The following is a 27544-nucleotide window of genomic DNA, read 5'->3' as shown; positions in this document are numbered from 1 at the left end:
AAATGGTATCCAATCTCTCCCTGCTTGGCACTCTGGAGGTACTAGCATCAACCGGAGTGCACTTCATGTACATCAAGCTGCCTCATGCCATAGAGATATAGGTTCCTGACCTATAGGCCACATGGCTCTGGAACCATTCACAAGCCTACTGTACTGTAGTGGTACTAGTGATTTCTAGAAGAGGGACAGTGTGTGTGAGGTGAGTGCAGGGCTAATCTTACAGACCATGACCTCATAGTATTGACATCATAGACTGTATGAGATCCACATGGACGCTACTCTGTTAGAACCTGTACAGTTGGGTGCCACCGATATTGTCCCTTATCATTTGACCCATTTAGGCCTGACCTCAAAATTTTAAAAAATCCTTCTAAATCCTCCAGTTTTCTATTTTCACGATTTAAAAAAAATAGCAGACCTACAAAGCTCGTAGCGCGCCACTCGGTGGCGCGCTATGAGCTTGTAGATCTGCTATTTTTCAATAGCTAAATTATAACATAATGTTTAAAACACCAAAAGGGGTTCCCGCCCAAAATGGGTTAACTGTCCTTTTGCGCAGATCACGCAAACCTCAGCAAAAAGAAAAGGACAATATCGATGGCCTCCAACTGTAAGTACTGACTTCGTGGCTTGTGCAGAAACAGAACATCCAGTTAGTGGCATTTGTCTCACAGGGGTGCTGGTGATCTCTTGGGCGTTGCGTATGAGACGAAGCTCAGCGGCATTACTCAGGCTCTCTGTTTGAAGCCAAAGACGCACGCTGCCTTTCTCCGACACCTCCACCTGCCAGCCTGACTTCAGGGCTATTACTGTAGCGAGGGACACCACAGGGGGAGAGGCACATTAAGCAGAGGTCACATTTAATCACATTAAGCCTCATTTACATTCCGTGGTATACGACGGTGTCCCTTGCCAAAAAAAAGTGCTGATCTACAAGTTAACAACGTGTCACATCACATCGTGTTATTTCTGGTGTGTGCACAGTACACCCTCCTGCAATGGAGTATGAAATGAGCTTTATACACTCTCACTCAATCACCATAGCCAAAATAGAATGTGTATAGCTGTATATGATGGGGAAATGCAACATTTACATGTGGAATAATTGATGTGCACATAGTTGGTACATCATGTCAGCACTGGCAGGTCAATATGTAAAGTTCCACATTCCACATTGATCCTAGGTCCTTGTCCCCTTGTGTGTACACACACACACACACACACACACACACACACACACACACACACGTGTGTGCGTGCGTGCGTGCGTGCGTGCGTGCGTGCGTGCGTGCGTGCGTGCGTGCGTGCGTGCGTGTGTGCGTGCGTGCGTGCGTGCTGGCTTTTAAGAACAGAATAAAGCTTCTTCCCCAATACAACATTTTTGCAATACTTACATGGATTTCTGACATGCCAGCCAAGTTCAGTCAATTTTTCAAGGTCTATGGATAAAATCAAAACACAGCCAGTGAGTTCCACTTAATTCAAGTTAACATCCTAATCAGAATTGACATTTTCTACAGTTTTTATTGTGCAAATAAATACATGAATAAATAAAATAGATAAACAAACAAACAAACAAACAGACAAACATGATCTGAGTGATGTTATTATAACCAGTTTGAACAATAGATTTATTTTCTCTCCAGACCCCCCCCCCACCCCCCCACCCATCCACCTCTACTGTATTCTTCAGCGATTTTAACGCAGTTTACCTTCAGCGGTGAAGTTGTAGCTAGAAGAAAGGCTTGTGTTGTCCTGCACCTCCACCGTGTAGAGACCCAGGTCTTCATGAGTAGGGTCTGTGAAGGTGAGGACGGACCTGGGGGTGAAGAGATGGTGGGATTGAGATACGGGGATGGAGCCATAGAGATCAAGAGAGACAGCTTAAAGGGCCACTTCGCCCCTTTTGCAGCCAGAGCTTATTTTAATGGTGTTTGGGAGACAGGATACACTTTCCTGTGGTTTTTATGTGTGTATATGTTTTTTTTTATATTTTAGTTATGACGCCATGTATGTGCAAGACCTGTCATGAACATGGTCTCACTTATACTTCCTGGACTACAAAGTCACACCTCCATGCAGCCTCCCCCCTCTCCATAAGGCGGGGAAGTGCACTAAAGCATCATGGGCATTGTAGGAATTCAGCAATCCAGTCAAACACACATACTTCTTTCTGGCCATAGGGTGCAAATTTCAATTTGTGCTACTGTTATGTACTACAATAACCAAAAACATCGCATGGATGCACCTGGGACCGTGGGACTTATCCTCAGTGATGTATCCCAAGGTCATCGGGGTTTCGGGTCTCTTGAACATCATACCCTTCACTCAGGTGACCCAGCCGGGGTGATCAAGTCCCGACTTACGAGTAGCTACCCTCAATCAGTCCCATTAGGGAAAAAACAGGGCCACACAATCCGTCGCTCCGGAACTACTCTGCCGGGACTGGGAAAACCAGATTCTGGCGCGTGGAAGGACTAGGCTCTGTGGGTTGACTCCTGTCCAGGCCCCTCCTACGTCTCACCAAGTCCACTCCTGCTCTCACCGGGCCCAGGACCTGTGCATTGCACCAGACTCCCAGCACCAGGCACTTCATTCAGGAGTAGTGGATTATAATGGCCCTCCTAAAGGCCTCACCAAGGGTTTTTTGGGCTTCCTCCTCACGGAGGACACAGGCTGGGGCGCTAACCCATACTGCTCACCCGGGTGCCGTCTACATTCCGGCTGTCACCCGTCTCTCCAGTGGTCACCAGACTATACCTGGTTGTCACATAGTCTATTCCTATGAGTCACTATAAATAGAATACTATGAATACTACAAATACTATTAACATTGAGTGACTGCAGTTTCTTCCAGCGGTGATCCCCTGGCCACTGGAAAGTATCTACTGTAAGTACATTTACTCAAGCATTGTACAATTTGGACTATTTGAGTGCTTTTGGAGGATACTTTAAACTGTTCCTTGTGTCGCTGGGTGAGACAGTGTGTAGAAATAAAGGAATATCTGGGTCAGTGGTGGACGGTCCAATTGGATGCCACTTAAACTGTCCCTCGTGGTCACTGGGTGAGACAGTGTGTAAAAAGATCTGGGTCAGTGTTGAACGGTCCATGGATGCCACTTAACTGGCCAGACAGACCTGGAAAGCCTTTTCCAAGACACACACTTAACTGTGAGAGAAAGCCTCTGTTAAAGCTGACCCCTGGCCTGGTGTGACCTTTCAGAATTTCAGACATTTTCGCCTCAGCTTGAATACACTGCTCCAAGCGTCACCTCTTGCTTGGCCCAATTCTCACACATACTCCAAGCCTGTGCACTACACGCACACGCCCGCATGCACACGCATGTGCACGCACGCACGCATGCACGCACGCACGCACGCACACACGCACACGCATGCACACACACGCACGCACACACACACACACACACATGCGCACATACACACATACATGCGTATACCTATTGTTCTTGTTCTCCACTCTGACTCTGGCGCCGTCGATGGACTCTCCATAGCTCTTGCTCCAGAGGAACTCACTCATTTCTGTCATGTCAGTGGTCTCGTAGCTCAGGAAAATGAAACCATCATTGTCCACACCAATTTCTATGTTTTTGGTGCCTAAGGCAGATGGAAAAGGTTAATGGTGTTTCAGAGTGTTAAGTGTACACTGAAAGTTTATAGAGATAGTTATACATCACAGACGTCTGATGTAATTTACCCCCCCCCCCCCCCATTTTAAATTCCCATAAATGTGTGTTTAATATCGGGGGATATAAGAACTGTGTTCCAAAAATAAACAAATGAGCCTGTATGAAGCATCAACTGACGATGAGAAAACACTAATACCGCCGCCAAATTAATTACATTTTCGCATGTTGATCTAATTTCATGAAAATTTTAGATCTTTGTATTCATTTGTAAAATTATTTTCAAAAATGTTTTTAATTTATGAAAATCTATTTTGGGTAATCTTTGAAAATATTTTGAAATAATAATTAAAAACAACCTCTAGGAAACAAAAAAAATTAAGGGATGTTTATTCGCGACACATAAAACTGCTTGGGAAACAGTGCTCTATAGAAAGAAAAGTAACGGATAAATTCATAGCAGCTAGTTATGTACATCCCATAATATGTCTTCTTGAAAAACAGACAGTCCTTGAGGGTCTATGAGACCATGGTCTGGACACTGACTCCATGTTTATTTAGAGCAGAATGTCATGGATTACACTAATTGATTACACTAATCATATGATTAATATTATGATTTGGATTCATATCGGCAAGAAACAGATACATAACCCATTATACAGCTGAAATATGGGAAGTAAAATTAGCTACAAAATCCCTGTAGTTTAGGCCCGGATGGCACCTAGGCTGCTGAGCCAGCCTGACGGCCTTTGCCGCGTGTCACTCCCCATCTCTCTCCCCATTTCCTGTCAGTGTACTGTAAATCTATCAATAAAGGCAAAAAGTCCCCCCCCAAAAAAATCTTTTAAAAAAACCCTGTGGGTTTGAGTATACACGTATATGTAAAACACTGATATAAGGGGGTTAAATGGAGGTTTGTGGTACTGCATGATGTCTGACCTGGTTGGGTGCGAGCTGTGATTGGCTCAGTGGGCAGGGAGGCCGAGCCCACCCCAGCTTCATTGACGGCAGACACGCGGAAACGGTACATCTGCCCCACCTTGAGACCTGACACCTGAGCCACACAGGAAACACACATTTATCTTCATATTCATTAGCTATTTGATATAGGTAGCCTTAGTGCACAGACACAGTGCATACAATGACCATGCAAGGTCTCTTTGCAGAGGCAGAGTTTGAACAACCAGACTGAGTTGACATTGTGTGACTTTATGAAGAAACACATTGTATAAACACAAAATGGTACAGCTAACTACCGTATTTTGTGTGATTTCTGGACAGAATCTGAAGGAGAAAAAGGAGAAAAAAGGTGTTTTACAAAAGTCGACCTCCTGGCATAAAAGGCAGATGTGAAAATGCAGGTCAAAGGATTTTTCCTTGGCCTCTAGGGAGTGTGCATGCAAAGTTTCACGCAGATCGGTGCAGTTATAGATACAAATATGAATTGGCCTGTTATAGCGTTCATGATTTCAGCCATTTTGTTCAAAACGGAGAAATCCTGCAAACTTTGGAAGCCAATGGAATATTGGAAAATCTGACATATCCGTGTTGATCACATGACTATAGAGATAGTGTGTACCAATTTGTGTGATGTATGAATAAAATCTGTAGGAGTAATATCAAAAAAAGTGTTTTGCATAAATCGGCCTCATGGTTGCACTATAACAGGCTGTTCTGGAAAACTGGGGCAGTGGTTCGGAATTCCAGAGAGTGTGTGTGCACAGTTTCGTAGTGACAGGGCCAACGGTGCCGGAGATTAGCTGGTAACAGACAGAAGGACGGACGGACGGACGGACGGACGGACGGACGAACGGACGGACAGGGGCGAAAACATATGTTTCAGTTCAACTGTATAGAGGTGAGTGAAGTTAAGAAACTGCTGAAATCTATTCCTGAATATTGGTATGCAGGCAGTCAGACAATCTCCATAGCACAGTGTTAAACTTTGCTTCTGATTACATTCCAGGTCCCTTAAGTCACATACTTAACAGATGTCTGCTATGCGGGGTAGGGTATCCTGACCTAGACTGTGGAAGGAGGGAAAAGTCATTCCACTTCTTAAGGACAATAAGTTACCTTTCTGTGTTCCAAACAGTAGACCTGTATAAGCTTTTCAATTAAAATATCATGATAGAGGGTATCAAATGCAGCACTGAAATCTAACATAACCTGCAATGTTTGGGTTAATCCCCCATTATTCATTGGAATAAGTGCTGTACATTTCTTTATTTTCTTTTCAAAATCTTTTTATTTTCGTTTTATATCAGTATATGGGTCACAGGTTCATATAGAAAAAATAAAAATAAAATATCAGATTTTAGTATCAGTGACTGAGGTAAACAAACGTACTGTATGAATCACAGAGATCGTGGGCAGACATAATGAAAAGACTGTTATTGTGCAAAAAATGTCCCTTCAAGACAAAAGAAAAACATTCCCTTCCTAAACCCACCGTAACTTAAAACTCCATTTTAACCATGATAGATTCATTGAAAACACCCGTCCTTATTTCTGGTGACTCATAGTACTATCATAGTGTATCATTGTGGCAGCGGTGGCCGAACGGATTGCGGAGCGGTCTTGATACCGGAAGGTCGCCAGTTCGAATCAGCGGTCCGACACGTTAAAATTACCACCGCTGAAGTGCCCTTGAACAAGGCATTGAACCACTACGATGAAATGTTCTATTACCCAGATACCCTGGGTAAATATAGTAATCATTTCATTTCATTTCCTCCTATGTGAGGAGGCTGTGTTTCTTCATTTACTGTTTTCATTTATTTTTAAGTGGTGCAACCACTTCATTAAGGAGCTTTGTGTGTCTCTGGCTGCCTGGCTGGGTCTGTCCCTGGATGGCTGGCTGTGTCCGAGCACAAAAATAGCATTTGGTTGGTTTTCAAAACCATGTGTCACTGTTATGCAGCCTAACACACACATACATATTAACTGATGATTTCAGGTGTATCAGTACAGTACAGTACAGTACAGTACAGTACAGTACAGTACAGTACAGTACAGTACAGTACAGTACAGTACAGTACAGTACAGTACAGTACAGTACAGTACAGTACAGTACAGGGACCCCCACACGGAGTTGCACCACTTACTTCACACGGGGGTGATTTTAATATTTGTTTTGGAAAAGAATAAGGAGCAGGAGGAGGCCAGAGGATACAGAAAAAGCTAAAATGAATATCAAATACCTATTGAACATGAATAATTCTCAGTTTAATAAGTGCCTTTATTCTTATTTAAACAAATAGTTTACTGTAAAACACGCAAAATTCACAATACAATATTTGCCGGTAATGGTCGTATAGTTTGTTAGTATAATTCTAATGTAATCTATTTCCGAATAGCCAAATAGTATAAAATGCTGTTTGAGTGGTTGCAACATATACCTTGTAAAAGGTCTTGGGTGTTGGCTCATCATTCACGGCAGTCCAGCTCTCAGATTGGTCACTCTCGCTGCTTTCCAGCAGATAGCCAGTAACGGGGCTGCGTCCTCCATACAATGGTGCCGCCCACAGCAGCACCACAGAGTCTTGTCTCACCTCCCTGAACTCCAGGTCATAGGGGCACCCTGGTGGAGGGATGGTGCAGATGGGTCAGAACAACAAGGTAGAGAGAGAGAGAACTAGATAAAGTGCCCCTCGGGGCACAGGTCTCCACCATGCAAGGCACCCTGGGCAGGGGAGGTTGTGGCCTCCTGGTGGCGCTATAATAGGCTAATGTGAAAAGGGTGGCATTTCTTCTTACGCCTTGGATGGCAATTGGATGATTTGGGGCATTTTGTTCCAAAGATGTGTTTTGCAAAAATCCACCTGTTGGTGGCGCTATAACAGGCCAATGTGAAAAGGGTGGGATATATTCCTCAGCCTAGTAGGAAAGTCTGTGAAATATTTCACGTAAATTGCACCCTGCATTCATGATTAGAGGGGCCAATCCTGCAAACTTTGAAAGCCAATGTTAGCCAATTAGGATGGAATATGAAATATGGGACAGATCCGTCTTGAACACATGACTATAGAGATAATGTGTAAGGATTTGCGGGATTTTTAGACAGAATCTGGAGGAGTAATATAAAAAAATGTGTTTTCCAAAAGTCGGCCTCCTGGTAGCGCTATAACAGGCCGTTCTGGAAAATGTGGGGCAGAGGTTCATCTTTGGCATCCAGGGAGTGTACATGCAAAATTTGGCACCGACCAGGTTAACGGTGCTGGAGATTAGCTGGTAACAGATGGACAGATGGACAGATGGACGGACGGACGGACGCACGCACACACACACACACACACACACACAGACTCACACACAGCCTCCCAAACACATACACACGGACGGAGTGCAAAACATACTCTCTCCCCATGCCTTCGGCCTGGTGGAGACAATGAGTGAGTGAGTGAGTGAGTGAGTGAGTGAGTGAGTGAGTGCGTGCGTGCGTGCGTGCGTGCGTGCGTGCGTGCGTGCGTGCGTGCACTTGTTGTGCGTATATACCTCTACATGTGTGTACTGTATCTATGTGCACTCTAGTGACATTTTTCGCGATAAGAGAAAACCACAAATCTTCCAATAAAAATATGTCAAAGTGAAATATAGGGGAAAACAATGGCCAGATATTGGGTGGTGGTAGATTTCTTTTCGCAGGGCCCCATAATAAGCCATAAAGCAGACTTTCTTTGACACAGCCTAGTGATCATAAAGAAAAGCACAAAAATGATGGTAAAGCAAAATGCAGAAAAGTGACTTTGCTTAATCTACCCCTCTTTTTCAGTGCCAGCGTGTGGTAGTTAATTTGCCTAATGATTTTCGGTCACATTTAAATTATTAATGACATTGGAGAAGGGTAGTGGTGGTACGGTACGTGTGCCCATTTGCAGAGATTAATGAGCTGCGCTTTAACAGTGGTGTGTGTGCAATAGCTTCTCTCCATTTCCAATATTAATATCATGACATTATATGAGTGGGGCCAGTACTGCGGGGCATGGCTGCCTACTGAACCATTGCATTATTGCATGATGGAGTGTGTTTAGAAGAATGAATAGGGGAATGCAGGTATTAGTTTGCGCAAGAGCCTGCATGTGCCGCATCTGTGTGTGTGTGTGTGTGGACATGCGTGCGTGAGTGAGTGAGTGAGTAAGTGAGTGAGCGAGGAGGGAGTGTGTGAGTGTTCTCTGCGCTTGGATCAGAATTGGCCAGGTCCCTTTCAGTTCAATCACTTTCAAATTCAAATGAGAAACTGCAGTTCAACAGCTAATCAGTGTATTCATTGTAACATATGTCAGTTTTCTATTAACACGTGTTTTACTACTACCACTGCCTGTCAGTACAATTTAAATGGGACTGTCCTATCTATTGTCAGTAGCGTATATTATGAGCCTATCATATTGTCTCTGTTCGGTGGGAACCTCATATATCCAAAACTGTTACTTTGCAATCAGGATTCAAATTAAAAAAAGTAGCAGATCTACAAGCTCGAAACGCATCGCTTCGCACCGTGTTTTGAGCTAGCAGATGTGCTACTTTTGTGTGACGCTGTATGATCAAGTACGGCGTTCATTTAAAAAAAAAAAAACACAATATGGAGATAAGAGGTTTGTGCCCGACAGTGACGATATAGTGTATGGGTGGTGTAGGTGCAAACCTGCATCAATTAAATGCATATGTATATCCCTTGAATTAGAGTAATTGAAATAAAGCAAACACAATTTACAGTATATGTGCGGAATGTGCCATGATATAGAGGGCTTGAATCCGTTTTTTGTGTGACAGGCCTCACCTGGCTCCGGCATTATCCATTCCTCACATAGGAAGGCTTCGCTGGCTTCAGAGGCCTTTCCAACTCCGGCCATATTAGTAGCAAAAACACGAAACTGGTAATGGTGTCCACTAGACAGGTTGGAAACCTAGAGGTAGATATAGACGTAGAAGAACACACACAGAAACACCTCAGGATTCAACAATGACATAAAATCCGGTGTTCATTTATCCACCTCTAACTCTGAGAGTGTAGCCTACAAATGCAACCAACTGCTGAAGGGTCCATTTGGTTTACAATTCATACACTCACAGTCGGATTAACCCTGCATGGAATTACAGTGTGCCTCTGATCAAAACACGGGTTGGCACTCTCGTCCCAGTCCAATTTATTTTACAGCAGACTCTTTTGAACGTGGTTCCAGTGCTGTGCCTGCTGCCGCCACAGCACTTCTGCTGAGGTCCCAGAGACACTGGCTTTGGGGAGAGAGGGGATTCTGCCCTATTGATCTACACATTGATCTTCCTATTCACAGCCACTTTAAGCCCCTTATCGCTCCAGTGAAGAGCTTGAAACCTCTCCTGCCACCTTAAGGCCCTCCAGCAACAGCTGTCCATCAATGGAAGCAGCCAGAGAATGTTGGGGGGGGGGGGGGGGGGGGGGGTTAATTCACATTAATAGCATTTGCTTCCCAAAAGCCCATTTCCCCTCCTGCATCTATAGATCTGCCGTTAACTATTCTTGGTACAACTACCCCCTTATTGGATCAATATCATGGAGTGTCCACTGTCCAGCTCTGTGAAATAGCCTACAAAAAGGACGCAGATACAACTTCTGCCCACTAGGTGGCAGACATGCTACATTTGTAATGTGGCGGTTTATTCAGAGGAGTTTGAGTTTCAAATTTGGGAGGCATTTGGATTCACCTCTTCTGCCTGTCCTAACGAGCCGGAACCAGGATAGGTGGTGGTGCCAGGCTGACTGCTGAAGCAGTGAATGATTTCGTGGGAAATTAATTTGCTACACAAACCATGGAAGAAACGAGCCTCGAGCACAGAATCATAGCACAATCAGTATTCAAATTAATCTAATTTGCATGCAGGAAAACGATCTGCCAGTGAAAATGTCTATTTTAAGATGCTATGATCATTTGGGAGGATGAGGGGTAGAGCCCAACGGGCAATGCGGAATGTTCTCACACGTGAGTTTCCTGCAGCCAGTGTCCAATCAATGAACTGAGCCGAAAAGACGCTGCACTTTACATTTCAGATTGACATATAGTAGGCCTACTGTCATTTCTTTAATCTGCTTTGCCCGTTTCTCGCCAGAAGCTAACGTGACAATTGGGATAAGACCTTTACATATTGTCTAATTAGCAGCACCTGTAATCTCCCTGAAACACGCTCAAGATTTCATGTCTCCATGGACACCGCTTGTTGCCTAGTGACATATCTTATGCAGCCGTGGGAGTTTAGGCCAGAGTTGACATAATTGAAATGCAAATGAAGAAATTTGAGATTTTATATATATTTTTTGAGGGGCGCCTATACACAGGTTTAATGTTTGTCTTTAGTTCAATGTTTGTTTTGTAAACGCATTGACAATGAATGAAGGGAAATTTACGTCATAATGTGTCATTTACATCATATTGTCTCTTTATTGTTAATGGCGTTTAATGTTTGTGTCGGCACCGTTTGTTTTATATCACCATTACATCACCTAATCAACATGAGTTAGACTTTAATATATTAGCGCCCCTCACTTCACATGGGTGTGATTTTTTAAATATCTATGGGTTTCTATTAGCTCAGTGGTAAAACCTTCAGCACTAGCAAATAGCTAACCCTAACTTTAATCCTAGTATAGACCAAATTCAATGCACATGGTGGGAAACCTAAAGAAAGACACTTAGAAAGGTTTATTGGTAAACTATACTAAAAATAAGATGATGATAATGATATTAATCTCCTCACACCACACGCCTAGACTTCACAATCTGTTGGGATCTGACCGTGTGCTGCCTGTCTTTGGCAGGTTTGGTGTTGACATCTCTCCATGTAGCCTGCAGGCCACTGTCCCTCTGGTCCAGGTAGTAGCCACGTACAGGCTGGCCTCCGTTCCAGGCAGGGGCCTTCCAGCTCAGCACCATCTCAGAGCCAGTGCACATGAGCAGGACAATGGCCGATGGAGAGGACGGAGTGGCTGGACCGTAGAGAGCATGAGAGTGTGCATGTTATCGTAGTTGCAAATGACCAATCATTCTCGATTAATAGACCAAAAAACACCAACATGGACTGAAACTGTATTCTATTCCAGGTTAGTCTATAGTCTAGTCTAGTCTCTTGTATTCCGTTTTTTTCTTCTGCTTTTTATTTTTCATTCATTCGGGTCACTTAAGGACATAGTGTTCATTTTCAGACACAAAGACTTGGAGTTATGCCATCTATCCCCCCCCAGGTAATGACAGACCGGCAGACTATGGGAATACTCTGCTAGTGAGTGGCAGGCGAAATGACTCATCATTATAGCAGACAGCAGAGTGTATATTATCTGAAATTGAACCACAGTGCTCAACAGAAGAAAAGGGTCAGATGTTCTCAAACTGGTAAACTCCTCCTGAGTCTTAATATAGCTATTTGTGAACAAACTGACCCGTGAGGAGAGAAAGAACGCCCCAGGTCCACCATTATATTAATTGGATTTGGTATAATTTCCTGTAATTGCTTCATAGCTATTATTAGGTGATGCTATAGGAGAAAGAGAGAGACACATCTCGTATGATAAATGTAATGGAAGGCGTCTTTGTCATTTGCAAGCTTGACTTTTTAGTCCCTGTTGCTTCTCTAGTTTGACCTTTTTCAGTTTTATAAATGCATTTAATATTATATATATATATTACGCGTACACACGCACGTAAGTGAAGACAGATGGTGAGCGGGACTACACCTTCTCTCAGCTACAGTATACACCCCTTTCTGTTTGGAAAACTGAGGTACAATAATATATTAATGTCTGCAGTCAAACAGATATTTTGTGTCCTTGCTGACAGTTGGACTCACAGATGGCTGACTTGACCAAGGTGGAGGATGACTCGTCTGAATACTTGCTGTTTCCTGCTCTGCCAACCGACTTCACCCTGAACACATACTCCTTATTCTTCTTCAGCCCATGGACTGTAAACCTAAACAAGGAGATTGTGTTCAGGTAGATTGAATCACAAGTCAAGCCCAGCCAGGCCAGCTGCTACGCCATCAGCGCAGTTAAATCTAGTTCTACTGCATCCTATAGTGTTCAGCTTGCACATGGAGGTAGTTTATAACAGCAGTATAGAGAACGCATAAATGACATTAATGTCCTCTCTGCAGACTGCAGACCAAATGTCACTGATCACACGGCCCTAAGTTTTAGACCTCCCGTTCTAGGCTAAACAGAATTGATTTATTATTAATTCCACACAACAACTCTAAGGTATATTAATGGAATAGTTCAATGTTGAAAAGGAGTGGTATTCTTCTTTAATGCACATGCTTAACCCTAGAACACTAAACCTGTGTGTTGGTGTGTTTCACACAGACAATTATATTTTTGTAATTTTCATAAAGTTGCTGATGTCTGAGGTGGGACCTTCAGTACCTTCATGATTCTCAGTGACATCATAGAAGGTAGGTTTGTTTCCCTGCCCACATCCTTGTTTTTTTCTACAGGCAGGTGTTTGGGTGAATTTCACCTGCGTTTAGCGATAGAGTGATATAATACCCTACAATATAATAGTGCCTTTCTTTTCCTTTTTTTAATGGACCATCCCCTCCCAGTTCCCAGCTTTTTTCTTTTCTTTTTTAGGAATATTTTAAAAATAATAACCACATTTTTCACAGATTTTTGCCCCTATGATAACCCCCCCCCCCCCCCCCCCCCCTCCATGATCTATTTTTCGTTCTCTCTCATGATGAAATATTAAAGAAGAATACCTCAAGTTGCCACATATTGCTGTACTTCAATATATTTTAATGAGAAATATATTTTATGGAATATATTACATTGGGTAGAATATACCCGGGTTTAGTGATTGTTTGACAAAAGTTAAGTTTAGTGTTCTAGGGTTAAGGAGTATGTGCTGCAGCGCTGGGTGAGTAACTTTCATTGAAATTATTGGAAAGTTGGAAAGGGTGGCCTGAGTGGCCTGAGTCCTTAATATACCGGTATAATATATATAATATACCGGTAGTTCATGTTCAATGGTAGGAATATCCTCAGTTAGAAGCATAAAGGACACTACTGTGCATGCTATACTGTCATCAAACCCCGGAAGGAGAGAGATACATCCGACATAGTATGTATGCGCTGCAGGCTGAGTGAGTTTCAATCAAACGAGTGGGCGGCGATTTTCTATGCCTCCTCCAGTTATTCCTCAATGCATGCAACACAGAGGATATGTGTAGGTAGGTCGATAATAAAAAATCACACCCGTGTGAAGTAAGTGGTGAAACTCCGTGTGGGGGTCCCCGGGGGGGAGTTCCAGACCCACAGGAGCCGCCCCGTGTCCGAAACGGTTGAGAAATGACAGAGTTACCATGTGGGGGTCCCTCTACTGTACCCTCCACTGTACTGTACTGTACTGTACTGTACTGTACTGTACTGTACTGTACTGTACTGTACTGTACTGTACTGTACTGTACTGTACTGTACTGTACTGTACTGTACTGGCACACCCAAAATCACCATATATACAGTTAATATGTGCGTGTGTTTGTGTGTGTGTTAGGTTGCTCACAGGTGGTGAAAAACAACCATGCTGTTTTCATGCTCAGACGCACCCACCCAGTCACCCACACACCCACCCACACACATAGTCACTTAGTCACTTGCACCACTTAAAAATAAAATAAAAATACACAGAATCTGACCCTTGGTCTCAGTTAACGTATATTCTATATTATGCACAATCTATAAGCAGTAAATATATATTAATGGGTATACATCTATTGGTTATGAATGACTATGTACAGAGTCTATCAACAGTGGATGTGAGACTGATAAATGCACAGTGTCAGCTAGCTGGCCTTCCAACAGTGGGTATCTGGATAATATATTGTCGCTGTCAGGTGGAAACCTTGCAGCAACGATATGTACAGTCTATCAACGGTGCTAACGGTGAATAGGCCTATAATCATAAGTAAATATAAGTAAATAAATCGAATCAATCAATCTATCAACAAGGAAATGCTTATAGCATCTTTAACCTTCACAGGTATCTGTCATGGTTCTGTAGTGTACTGTACATTAGCTACATTACATTTGTCCATGTATAAATCTTCCAGAATCACGAGTCAGTAATCCAAGAAGAGAACACAACTTCTGGGGTTCATGGTTTTGGAGCCTGATGACAACTGCCACAAAGGACTGTCAGAATCGCTTTGTTTACAGTTTCTGCTTGACTCTTTATCTGGATTCAAGCAGAAACACTGACATATTAATTAACCAACTAAAAAGAGTAGTACATTTTTTAAATGCCAGCATCCATATTCTGGGGGGAACATTAGCCAAAAATAGCAGTTCCACAAGCTCACAACTTGCCACATTGACGCGTTGTGAACTTGTAGATCAGCTATTTTTGGCAAAGAGATTTGGTGTAGACGGAAAACCAAGTACGGTCCAAGTACATACAGGTCTGCTTGACTAAGGATGTGGGATTAAGTGGTTAATGATTACCTGGTCTGAGTGACAGGCTTGTTGTTGATGGTGCTCCATCCTTGTGTGCCTGCTTCGCTGTAATAGAGGTAGTAGCCAAGGACGTGGTCTTTGTTTTTGGGTTCCTGCCACTGGAGCAGTACTGAGGTGTCCGTGTCTATGATAGCCACCACAGAGTGGGGAGGAGGTGGCACCACTGATGGAAAAGAGGTGAAAGATGTGAAAGAAGGACAGAAAGATAGAGAAGGAAAGAATGGGGCTGAAGACAGGTGCAGGAGAGGCCAGTCCATAAACACACTGACAATTTATTTTTTCTTAACTTTGGATGCAAACCTTTTTCTTTTACTTACAAAAGTGCAAAAAGTGAAATGGTGAAATAAAGTGATACAGAGAGTGGATGGTCCTCACTCATCAGACCATCGTCAACACACACAGAGGAAGACTATTTAATTTTTGCTTCCACATTTTTCAGTGTTGGAGAAATGTTTTGAGTCTGAACGAGAACATTGGACCGTTTTCTAAATATTTGAAATGTAGTGATCAAAAAGAAAATTCTAGCCGGACACAGATTTCTTTATAATCATATTCATATCATTGCAGATGTTTATTTAATTTCAGGCTAGGTAGATTTTTAAGAATAACATTTAGTCTCTTTGAGCTACTGTAGTACACAACTAGTTTCTGATGTCATCACTGGATACAGTTGTGGTATAGGCTACTGTACTTTGTACAGTTGCATAGAAAACAAACTATAGAAAAAAGTACTATTCTTTCAGAGTCACAACAAGTTAAAAACACTGCATGTTGATATGTAATGATACCGTATGGAGATTAAATGGCTCTCTCTCTCTCTCTCTCTCTCTCTCTCTCTCTCTCTCTCTCTCTCTCTCACCTTGTGGCTCTCCCAGGGAGATGGGTGCGCTGGGATCGGAAGGGTCACTGACGCCATACTTGTTGATAGCACGAATCCTGAAGCAGTATTGCTTGCCTTTTTCCAGGTCAAACACAGGGAACCTGGGGGAGTTCACTACCATATCCATACTGGCCAGCTTCCAACTGTTCTTCCCTGCCAGGGACTGGATGGTAGGCACACAACATCAGTGTTATTTTAACAGCCAAATACATTATTTATATTCTATTATTTAACCATGCACTTAAACCCTATACTGCATACTTTGTTGTATATGTCAAATAGCAAGAATAACCACTATACAAGCTTGCAGAGCTTTGAGATCTGCTATTTTCTCAGAATGTTTGCCTATTATTTGCCAAATGTTTGTCTATTTTTTATTATTATGACATGCCCTGGGATGCTAGCATTATTATTATTACCGGTATCATCATCATCATCATCATCATCATCATCATCATCATCGTCATCATCATCATCGTCATCATCATCATCATCATTATTATTATTATTATTACCCTTATTATTATGTCTGTGTTGTCAATCATGTAATTAGTGTTGGAGAACATATTGCTAGAAATCCACACCGAATGACAGTGGAAGACAAACAGAGAGAGTGTCAGAGACCGACAGCAAATCAAAGAAGACAAAAGGGTGCGGACAATCATGCGAACATACAGACAGACAGATGGAAAGGCAATCAGCATGATCCACCATGCCGTTTGTAATCTTGGCAAATTATCCAAAATGCACACCAGCTGTCTGCTATCACTTTGCCATTATTCATCTAGGCTGGCGGTTCCCAAACTATTGTCTCAAGAGTAATTTCATCCCTCTCTTTAGCTGCTTTACTCTTTTGTTGAAAAGAGAACTTGGGAGATCAGAGATTATACAATGCCTTTTCAAGGGCAAGAGACGGATATATGAAATTTCCTTTCATTTTATGGGTGGAAGTGAAGCCATATAGAATTCAATAATTTTAGATGCAACTTATCAAAGTCCAATAAAAAAACAATTTCCTGCACCTGTTTGCTGTCTTTCCTTCACATTATTGCCATGTGATATTGGAGAACAGAGGTGCTCTGCTGTCTATGTAAAAGGATCACTCACAGTTTGTTTGAAGAAAACTGTTTCCAATATCCATTAAAAATAATTACCAATACAAAGAATATTTATTAAACAAATATAATTTGCACACCTGTGTCCCCCACCACAAATGTGTAAAATAACAAACACCATTGTGCTGTCACTATTTTGTAGCCTCGATACCCAGGCTTTCATTTCGTCTGCGCGAAAAATGAAAGCCTGGATTTACGCATGGGCTGCACTGGCCTAAACGTGGGAGTCAACCTTTCCGCGTAGGCGTCGCTTATAATGATGTGACGTCAGGGCTCTGAGCCGCGGCCCTCCCATCTAGGCCAGAAATGTCTAGCGTTAGCTCAGGCTACTATTTTGTCAACTACTTTAACAGTCAAATCCCTTCCAGGTCGTTTTTAATCACCCATAAAGTTAACTGAAAAAGGTTCACAAGCAAGTAAATTAAACACCTGTGATGTCGAGGTATGTGGCAGGAAAGAGAAACTTCAGGGTCTGCTTGCCTTTAATGAATCTACAAATTTCCACCTAAAGTGGCACCACAGCAGAAGAAGTTTATTTTGTTCTTCCACTGTTATGTCTTTAATTAGCACAGTTGCCAGAAGCTGTAAATTTGGCCCACATTCTGTCAGCAGACTGCACAAAATCAACATAGTTTAGAAAGTCATTGGGGAACTGACAGTACAGACACGCCAATGGATGGGTTCAATGTAATATATTATTATTATTATTATTGGATATACGCCTAGGCCTCTATTAAAACCAATTACACGGCTTGGTGAACGCTTGATTCTGATTGGTCAATCACTGAATACAGCAGGGTATTATTTCTGAATTATAACTGATGAGCTCTATAACTAACCGCTGTCTAATCAAAGACTCAGGCGACCATTTCCACCCAGCGCAACAATTATTGAATACTTTCATTACAGTTAGCAAGGAAATACTTCATTTTGTATACTTTTGGCTCAAGGGTCAATATATTAATTAATGTATTAGCCGTGTAATAAGTGGGATAATTGACAGCTTATTACCAATTAAGGTAATAAGCACCCTGGCACCTCAATGACCGGCTGGCCGTCAATTATCCCTTGTTTAAACACTACATACTGTACTTCGTTGACTGGGGTCCCCCAGGGGTCTATCCTTGGTACATGGTACCCAAGGTTCAAGGTTGTACTTTATTGTTACAGCTTGTGTACAGGTATTGTTACATTTTTGTTTGGCTTCCTTTAGACAATGCAGCAGCATAGATAGCATAACATTCAAAACAGCAAAAAAGAAAACACAGCAAGCACACCAAACAAAGGGATAGAATAAAGAGTGCAAGAAAGAGCAATCAAAGAATAAAAAATGGTAACATACTGTATGTACATGTTAGGTAAACGTTTTGTGAACAGCTTCACAGTAGGTTATTTTCCATATACACAATTTAGTTTAAGAAGGTGCACCCCGGCCAGCCTGTATACTGTACAGTAGGTAGCAGCAAACTCTGGCTTTAGTACCCCTTTAAGCATCTCTCAAATATTGATGCTTGTGTTTGCATGTGGGAGTAAAAGACTGACCCGTTCCACGTAGAAGGTTAGCGGCTCCCTTCCTCTTGGTTCAGGCTCGGCCCAGCGCAGCACCACGTAGGTGTTGCTCACCTCACAGGCGTGCACATCCGTGGGCGGGTGGGGAACTTTTATCTGTCCTGGAGGGAAACAAGGAAGTAAAAGGAGAGGAGAAGAGAAGATATCACGTTATATTATTTTTATGCAGAAGGTGATGGATGACAACAAAAGGAAAACTTTCTTTTTCATTTCTTCTAATGGAGGTTGGAGATGGAGATCATTATGCCTATAGAGAAGCTAGTGGCTATATGTCACATAGAAGACAGTATAGGAAATGAAACGGCTTGGTTCACCATAAAAAAAATCTATTAAAAAGATAGTATTCTGTTTTTATCACATGCCTATATAACTGTCATTCTTGTAGACTCAGGCTGCCTGAGTCTGTTTTCCTGTCATTTCAGTCCGCCTGTCTTTCTGTCTGTCTAAACATTAATGCCTGAATTTTCTTGATTTTCTCCGTCTGTTCTTCCATGTGTCTATCGGCCCGAAAAGAGTCAGCAGATGAACATGACGTGGATCAAAGCAGCGACAAGACCAAAGACAACGCAGTGAAAGATGTTGATCAGACAGAATCAGACAGTGGCACAGGGACAGTGTGTGTGTGTGTGTGTGTAGTGTGTGTGTGTGTGTGTGTGTGTGTGTGTGTGTTCATGCGTGCATGTGTGCTGCAAAAATTGTTCCTTTTTTCTCCCATTGGTGGCCTTCTCTGTCAAACCAATTGAACAACAGAGGACACAGTAATGCACACACCCGTGAGATCAAACGTCGTGACTGATTGATATCGATGGATACCCTCACACACGTGAGCATGCACGCACGCACGCATGCACATGCGTCCATCTACAAGAAAGAGGACATGTCTGGTTGTGTGTGTGCGTACGTGCGTACGTTCCCAGGGGTAATCTCACAAACGGCTGGACAAATCAGCGTCAAATGTCTACAATGTTTTCTGTATTGTTTTTAAATATTTAACTTTAATGGCAGTCAAAGCCAGATCAGCTTGAAACAGATATGTCCTACTGTAGAACTAGAATTGTAGATTGGCCACATTTATGGGTACGTTCAGATATAGCGCAATGAGCGCACTGCGCAATACAAACTAATACGCTCCCGGTGCACTTTACTGAACGCACCCTAAGTCAGAGATCCACATGAGCGCCACACCATTATTAGACCCATGTCTTGTTCATTTAAGACATGCCCAGAATATCATTAGATTAGATTACATAGTACGTAATCGTATATCCATTTACCAGGAAGCCAATGAGGACCATCCATTCTATCCTGCTCTGCAAATGGAACATAATGTGCATTATGGCCTCAGCTGCGCAATTACCACAACTAGCTAGAACATAACATGAAGATGCATTTAGCCGTGCGCCTGAGGTAACATAAAAGGCAAGGACCAAGGAGCATGCACACGGTACACAGCAGCATGTGACATAGTTGCACAGCACGTGCTGAAGGAAGTAATGGAAAAGTTGGGTGTTCAAAGATATTTCATATGTTATAATGTGTATATTATTGTCCTTTACCATGAATTGCATTCTCACCTTCCAGCTGGTCTTTAGTGATTGTGATCTCTCTCCCCCTGTGCACCTTGACCACTGAGAGACAAATAGAGAGAGAGAGAGAGAGAGAGAGAGAGAGAGAGAGAGAGAGAGAGAGAGAGAGAGAGAGAGAGAGAGAGAGAAGAAAATAGTAAGAAACAGAGATCGATGTAATGAAGTTGAATGAGCCCATGAGAACACTATTATTGTTAATGTTGAAAATGCTGTCCATGGTAAGCAGCCACGGCAGAGAGAGAGAGAGAGAGAGAGAGAGAGAGAGAGAGAGAGAGAGAGAGAGAGAGAGAGAGAGAACGTCTCCTATATGGATGTATAACTATCTCTGACAGAAAATGCACAATCTTTTATAGTCTCACAAGATAGTATTACTCAAAGTGTTCGTTGAATTGAATTGAGAGAGATAGGAATAAAGAAAAAGAAGAGAAGGATGGGAATTGGCCAAAGGCGAGTAACCTTATGTCTGACCTTCATCTGTGCTAATGATCCACAGTATCTGTTGGGACATCAGTCCCAACAGCAGTCAGTGTGCCACACAGACTATGTGGTGTGTGTGTGTGTGTGTGTATGTATGTGTGCGTGTGTGCGTGTGTGCATGCGTGCGTGCGTGCGTGTGTGTGTGTGTGTTACCCATGGTTCTGGTGGGTTCCAGGGGGTCCAAAGTGAGGACAGGCTCTGTAGCCTTGGAGGGACGTCCCACACCGGCCCGGTTGACGGCACACACTCTAAACTGGTAGAGGGTCCCCTCCTTTAGTCCAAACACTGGGTAGTGGCATGCTGTCTGGACCATGTCATTACAGCGGAGCCACTGGGCTTGAGCCATGTCATACCTTACCAGACAGACAGACAGACATGATATTTAGGACTATTATTTGTCTTTTTTTTGTTTGTGGTATATATCCAAAAAAAGTTAACCACAGCTCTTATCATTTATAAAGTAAGAAATAGACTAATTCCCAAGACTATCTTGTCGTATTTCAAGGATAGGGAAGGGGGGTATGAGTTGAGAGGAGACTGAAGGATGATCAAATAAACTAACTAAACTCAACTTAAACTTAGCTATTGGTGGTAAACAAAGACTGTAAATAATCAAGGTTTCAAACTCAGAGTTAGTGGGTTGCTAGGGAACTGGAAGGATTCTTGCTTTCTTTCCATTTCCCAACATCCAATATCATTCATCAGTCAGCAAGTACTTCTCAGTAAACCTGTTTTTATTTGCGGTGACACACAGAGTGTGAGTGAGGGGGGAACGAAGCAGGAGATCAGCCAGAGTCGGATCAGCAGGAGTAGTATTCCATTCGTTGTAGAGCTTTGCCTTCTGGCTCAGCTTTTGACCAGTGCTGTACAACTTGTATCGGAAAGAGAGCTGGGCCAGAAGACAAAGCTCTGGGTATGAGCCTTCCTTAAAGGACCACTTCACCACTTTTCAACCTATCTTCATAATAGGTCCTCACTAATAATCATGAAAAAATGGCGCATTCTTTTCCTACTCGGTCTGTGTCTCATAGGAGGGCTGTGGGCAGTTCAGAAACCGTCCTCCAACAACATCATCGATGGGGAATACAAGATAATAGAAACTGCAGGCTTTCTAGTCCTGAAAAGTTGCAATGCGAAAATGGGAGCCATCGTTCTTACGATAATGAAAATCTAAACATTTTTGTAAAAAAAATCTTGTTTAAAAACAAATCTGCCTAATGATGATGTCACTGGAGGACGGTTTCTAAACTGCCGACAGCCCTCCTATGAGACACAGACTGAGTAGAAAAGAATCGTGCCATTTTATCATGATTATTAGTGAGAACCTATTATATGAAGATAGGTTGAAAAGTGGTGAAGTGGTCCTTTAAAACACCCTGGACAACGCTTCACGTGCTCTCAAGTGTGGGGTCATGACCAAAAGAACAAGATTGTGGATACAATCTTGACCACACTATCATCAGTATACGTTGGATTAATGTTAATGTGTATTTTCAGACATTTAACCACTTGGCCACTTTAACCACTTGGCCTTTCACTCTTTTTTCCCTCTACACCAAACGTCTTTGCTGAAAATAGCCGATCTACAAACTCACAGCGAGGCATATTTTGGCTAATATTCACATAAAGATATGGCGGCCCCCATGTAGCAAATCTGAGGACCTTAGGGATAAGGTGAGAAATTCAGTCACCCGGGGCAGGCTCAGACTAGAGCCGCTACTCCTTTACAAGGAGAGGACCCAGTTAAGGTGATTTGGGTGGTTTGTAGAGATGCTTCCTGGGGTGTCCCTCGGGCGGCACAGGCTGCTGGGAGGAGACTATGGTGCAGACCAAGGGGAAGGGGAAATAATGGCCTTAGAACGCCTTGGGATCCCCCAGTATGAAGTAGCTATAATGTGGCCTGGCAAAGGGAAGTCTCTGGAACTCTGCTGAATTAAGTATTAACCTGCGACTTGACTCTGGAATCTTGATGAGTGGATGAAGATGGATGGATGACTGGATGTGCATGTGCGCAAAGACACACACGCATATGTGCGCATGCACGCTCGTGCGCACAGAAACACACATTATTTATATGATGTGTAGCTCCCAAGAAATATACAATATGTACCAAAAAGTGCTCACAGAACACGCATCCACCTCTTACGCACGTGTTCACAAAATGTATACTTCACACAAGGACATTGTATGTAGAAAGAACGTATGCACAAATCCCCACAAAAAGCACACATGCAATTGTAGTAACTATAACACCTGCACCCATGCAAACATAAATGCACCCTCGTATACCAGCTCGCACAGACATGGTACATATGTATACATGTACAGCACAAATGGCAATATTGATTGATTGGTGTCAGTAATGAGTGGGCACCTGTTCTTCAGTGGGAGACTTTGATCTGGAGTTAGCACAGTGTTCCATTCCCATAATTACCAATTATATAATCCATCTCCTGTGAACTCTGCCAAATGGATATTACACCACTGTTGGCTGCTATAGCACCACCATCTTTATCTACCCCAATCCAATTTCCTCACCCACTGTGCAGAGACCAAGATCTGCTTCAATGGGCCTGTCTTGCTAACTGTCCTTTGTTAGGTTTGAAATGAGCACAGGCTAGGGGCTAAATGAGTTGTAAGGCCCATCAAACAAAAATGTGACAGCTATACAGTACTACTCTCGCAGCATGATTGACGCCAAAAAATTAAAGGCAAGTTATGGTAATTGAAGAAGATGGTGGTGAATATAAACCTTTGATTTAATAAAATGATAATGCTTTGGCAGCGTGGAATCCGTGGATAGTTTTTTCGGTCTTACTATTTTATAATAGAATGAAAGATCGAAAGATAGAAAGTAGCTGTAGCTGGAATTTAAGATAAGCCTTATCAATGTGATGACGTGACAGGGTGGTTTAAATGCATTTGTCCATGCAATGGGCTACACTATGTGCTTTTTGATGGTGCAAGAAGCTTTCATCCAGTGTATTTCAAATTGCCCTCAACCGGCTTAACATACATACTTTTAAGCATAGCAACAATCATTTATAGGGAGTTCGTATCTGACTGTTATGTGAAATAATCTGGAAACCCATTCAATATTTTAAAAAAAATAAGAAAAACATTGAGAGATTATGTGTGGCACAAAACAATTAAAGCTACAATTATTTGAACGAATAAGGCATAACAGTTCCAGATTGCAGTTTTAAAAGTAAATCATTTGTACAAATATTTCAGGAAAGTTACATTGGTAACTACAACAAAAGAAACTGATGGCACCAGTCTCCCACATTACCTTTCAACATAGTAACCCTGTACAGGACTGGCTCCATCTGCACTAGGTGGTTCCCAGGTCAAAAAGACATAGTCCTTATTGATGTCAGACACCTGGACGGACAGAGGAGATGCCGGCCCACCTAGCACTGCAGCTGATCCATCTGAGAGAGGAGACAACCCCATAGAATTACACTCTGATCCACTACTTACTTACTTTGAATTTTATAGTCCAAACCACAGTAGCCTCAAATTTTGCAGACAAAAATGTACGTCCGTCTGTACCGACTTCAAACACGCTGTGCACGTCGCAGACGACTGGAGGGGAGTGCTGTGCACTACTCTCAGCTATAGAGGGTATGCGCATGCTTAAAGTGAATGGCACATCGAGTGGCAAAGCAACATGCAAAGTGAGTTTAACATTGTTTAATGTTGTTTAATGCAATCAGATAGGACTTTTCTGTTTGGATTTATAGGTTGTCAAGGCCAGAAAGTAGTTTTTTGCCACTCAGTAGGCATTCCTGCATAACTTCCGGGTTTGATGATGATGTCACGCGCATACCCTCTAGTCTATAGGCATATACGGACATCCGGTTGCTGGATGAGTTTGCTGTTAGCTACTCCAGAGTGAAGTCTGTTGAGGTAGACCCATGCAGGCATTCTGATATAGGCATAAAATATACACATATATGGAGATCCGGTTGTCCAGAACCGCTGATCCCACCGATATGCCCATATATGGACATACCCATATACTGATGACATCAGGGATCTATTATGGCCATAAAAGGGACACAAGCAGGCAGACGGATACAACAGGTATTGCATAATTGGGGCAGAGAATACAGGCACCGTTTTATTCTTCAGTGGAATTATAAATAGATATTTGTTTGTGCTGCTTGTGTTTTCACAAGCTTGTATCGTTTTGTTCTAGATGGGCAATTTACGTCAGCCTTTTATTGAACTTGAATAAAATTATTTGAATTGGTAAATCTAATTGTGTGATACTTTAATCTGTGATTACTATTGGCTTTCATTGTGGACATGTTTATGTGAGCTTTACACTTTATCAAATGTGGAGTGCATTAATTGCAACCCCATTTGAAATTGTTTTCTTTTATTTCTGGGGCGGCAATCCGCATGCTCGTTAGCTAATATAACTCTGAGAGTGTACAATGGGCCCATTGGTCCCATTTGGTTCCCTCCAAGGACTCCTGGGTGTCCCTGAACCCCATGTTGAGAACCAGTGCACTATGTCTCATTAAAAGAGTGTGAGTATTCTATAGGAAAGTATGCCAGGTAATAAGGAGTGTGAGGAGGCTAGGGAGAGAAAAAAGAAGGAAAAAAAGGAAGAGTAGCATGAGTGAGAAAGAGTGAGGATGAGGAGACTGTGAATCAGAGTGAGTGAAGTGTAAATGTGACAGGATTAAAAGTAATCTGGTTAATGTAATCCCCAAGCTATTGTTCTCACATGACGTATAGGGCAGAAAGGAGCAGGGCTAAGCCAGTGGGTAGTGGTGAGATTAACAGGTCAAGGTATGTGGATGAATCATCAGAGAGAGAGAGAGAGAGAGAGAGAGAGAGAGAGAGAGAGAGAGAGAGAGAGAGAGAGAGAGAGAGAGAGAGAGAGAGAGAGAGAGAGACTAATATGGGGGAACATTAAGAGGACTGACGTGATAATTTAAGACATGACACATTAGCAACATTTTCCTTGGGGGCTATATGAATGTTTTATCAACAAAAACGTTGTCAACGGCCATCATCTGCCTGCTACTCTCTCATTCATGTTTGAGGGGTTTTAGACCCTCCTACATCCAGCTTTTAGTTACTGTCCACAAATTTCGTCTTAAACAAACATTAAATTCCTATTGACAATGAATGGAGAATTTTTATTCATAGTCATAGTGTCTGAGCAAATTGGCATAGTGTCTATTTTACGTCATGATGATACGATGATAAGAGCGCCCCTCACTTCACTAGCCTTGCGTTGCGATACTAATATACCACTGCGCTGCACTGCGCGCTGCAGTGCAGGCAGATGAAGTCTGGCTGTGCCAGGCTATCACTTCACACAGGTGTGATTATTATTATTTTTGTTAAATACTTTATTAGTCAGAAATGTATACAGCACGGAGGTACAGTAAGATATTTAGGCTAAAAGGATAACACAAAAAAGTCCTATAGGGAAGGAGTAGAGACTTGTTTCCATTGTGGTCCTATGTAATTCTCATCCAATTAATTTGTTGTGACTGAGAATGTAGGGGCGATTTGTTATTTTATGTCCATGCCAAAAGCAGTACCAATCTACAAAAGTTAACAAGCCATTTAGAGGAGAACACGTTTGATGATTACAAAAAGACAAGGAAATCTAAATTATTCTAGCAAATACAAAGCCATCTCACAGTTGCAAGGTTGTATGTTCAAATTAAATGCATAATGCAACACAATCCAAATATTAAAAAATCCACCAAATATGAGGAATATAAGGCTGACTTTCACACTTCACAGTACAGTATACAAACACTCGTTGGACTCACCTGTGACATAGACAAAGGAGCTGTGCTCCTGAAGCCCATCCCAGTTCCTCAGACGGACAGAGTACGTGCCCTCATGGTCCTTATGCACCCTCCTCAGGGTGATAGAGGCAGAGGCACCAGTAGTCTCAATCTCCACCCTGCTGGACTGATGCAACTGGACGCCTGCAGTCAAGTGGACAGATGAAGGTGACATGTCAAACAAGATACAGCGCGGGTGGAGTTCACTTTTAACAATTCATGATTCACCCAGTCTTCTTGAAGGAGTGTTGATATTACTAAGTGTAAAGGTGGCGTTTTTCGGAAAATCGATGGAGAAACGCCACTTAAAAATCCGAATTCGCACCCGGTGTGTGGAGACCTTAACACCCGGGAATGGAACCCAGGTCTCTTGCATGGAAAAAACAAAAACCACTAAGCCAAAGGGAATTGCCTATGGCTCGGGGGAGATACTTGACTTTTGAGCTGAGCCACTTTGCTACACTCACCCCCCTTTTGACCTCCCACAGGGAAACCCAATCCGGGTCACGGCACCATTGTAACGCCCTGGATTCGAACTCGGGTCTCCCGCATGAAAGCCATCAGGCTGAGGCTGTGAGCCACTCTGCTACATAAACATTCTGTGGTGGCTTGATTTTATGGGTTTTACAGCCTTAAATTAACAAATAATTAAAACATCCATCTTTAGTTGCAGTCGTGCATGTTCCCGAGAACAAAATCTGGCCCGTGTGGTGATGTAATCTACCAGTGACAGAATTTTAAAGTGCCAGCCAAGTGACAGCCAACGTAGCCATTCAAAAATATTACTGGGAAACGACAAAACATGGGGATGAAAATCCCAAGTCGTCTTATTCTCTTGAGGTCTCCTTGTGTCTTTCACATATAGCTGCTTTCCCTCCCTATGTCGGACTTCTGCAAATACATAGCAGCAATGTTAAACTCACCCCGTGTCAGTGAATGTGGACCAGCTCCCCATGCACTCAC

The 27544-nt window shown here is 42.6% G+C and overlaps 1 protein-coding gene across 2 annotated transcripts in view; it reads right to left on the bottom strand.

Moving 5' to 3' along the window:
- Positions 1-27544, bottom strand: part of myom3 (myomesin 3) — a 70183-nt gene that overhangs the window by 13593 nt on the left and 29046 nt on the right. For both annotated transcript variants that reach the window (XM_079503432.1, XM_079503431.1), the window contains exons 10-25: positions 26564-26725; positions 24049-24190; positions 20910-21109; positions 20268-20321; positions 18667-18794; positions 15989-16172; positions 15118-15292; positions 12468-12589; positions 11420-11610; positions 9430-9556; positions 7052-7233; positions 4590-4704; positions 3462-3618; positions 1713-1819; positions 1395-1439; positions 673-809 (exon numbers count right to left, since the gene is read on the bottom strand). In XM_079503432.1, the coding sequence (XP_079359558.1) occupies positions 673-809; positions 1395-1439; positions 1713-1819; positions 3462-3618; positions 4590-4704; positions 7052-7233; positions 9430-9556; positions 11420-11610; positions 12468-12589; positions 15118-15292; positions 15989-16172; positions 18667-18794; positions 20268-20321; positions 20910-21109; positions 24049-24190; positions 26564-26725 (2228 nt within the window). The remainder of the gene's footprint in view (positions 1-672; positions 810-1394; positions 1440-1712; positions 1820-3461; positions 3619-4589; positions 4705-7051; positions 7234-9429; positions 9557-11419; positions 11611-12467; positions 12590-15117; positions 15293-15988; positions 16173-18666; positions 18795-20267; positions 20322-20909; positions 21110-24048; positions 24191-26563; positions 26726-27544) is intronic.

This window comes from Electrona antarctica (genome assembly GCF_951216825.1).
Source record: "Electrona antarctica genome assembly, chromosome: 6".
Taxonomy (NCBI): Eukaryota; Metazoa; Chordata; class Actinopteri; order Myctophiformes; family Myctophidae; genus Electrona; species Electrona antarctica.
Note: the sequence above shows the minus strand (reverse complement) of the source record. Positions and strands in the feature narration are given on the sequence as shown.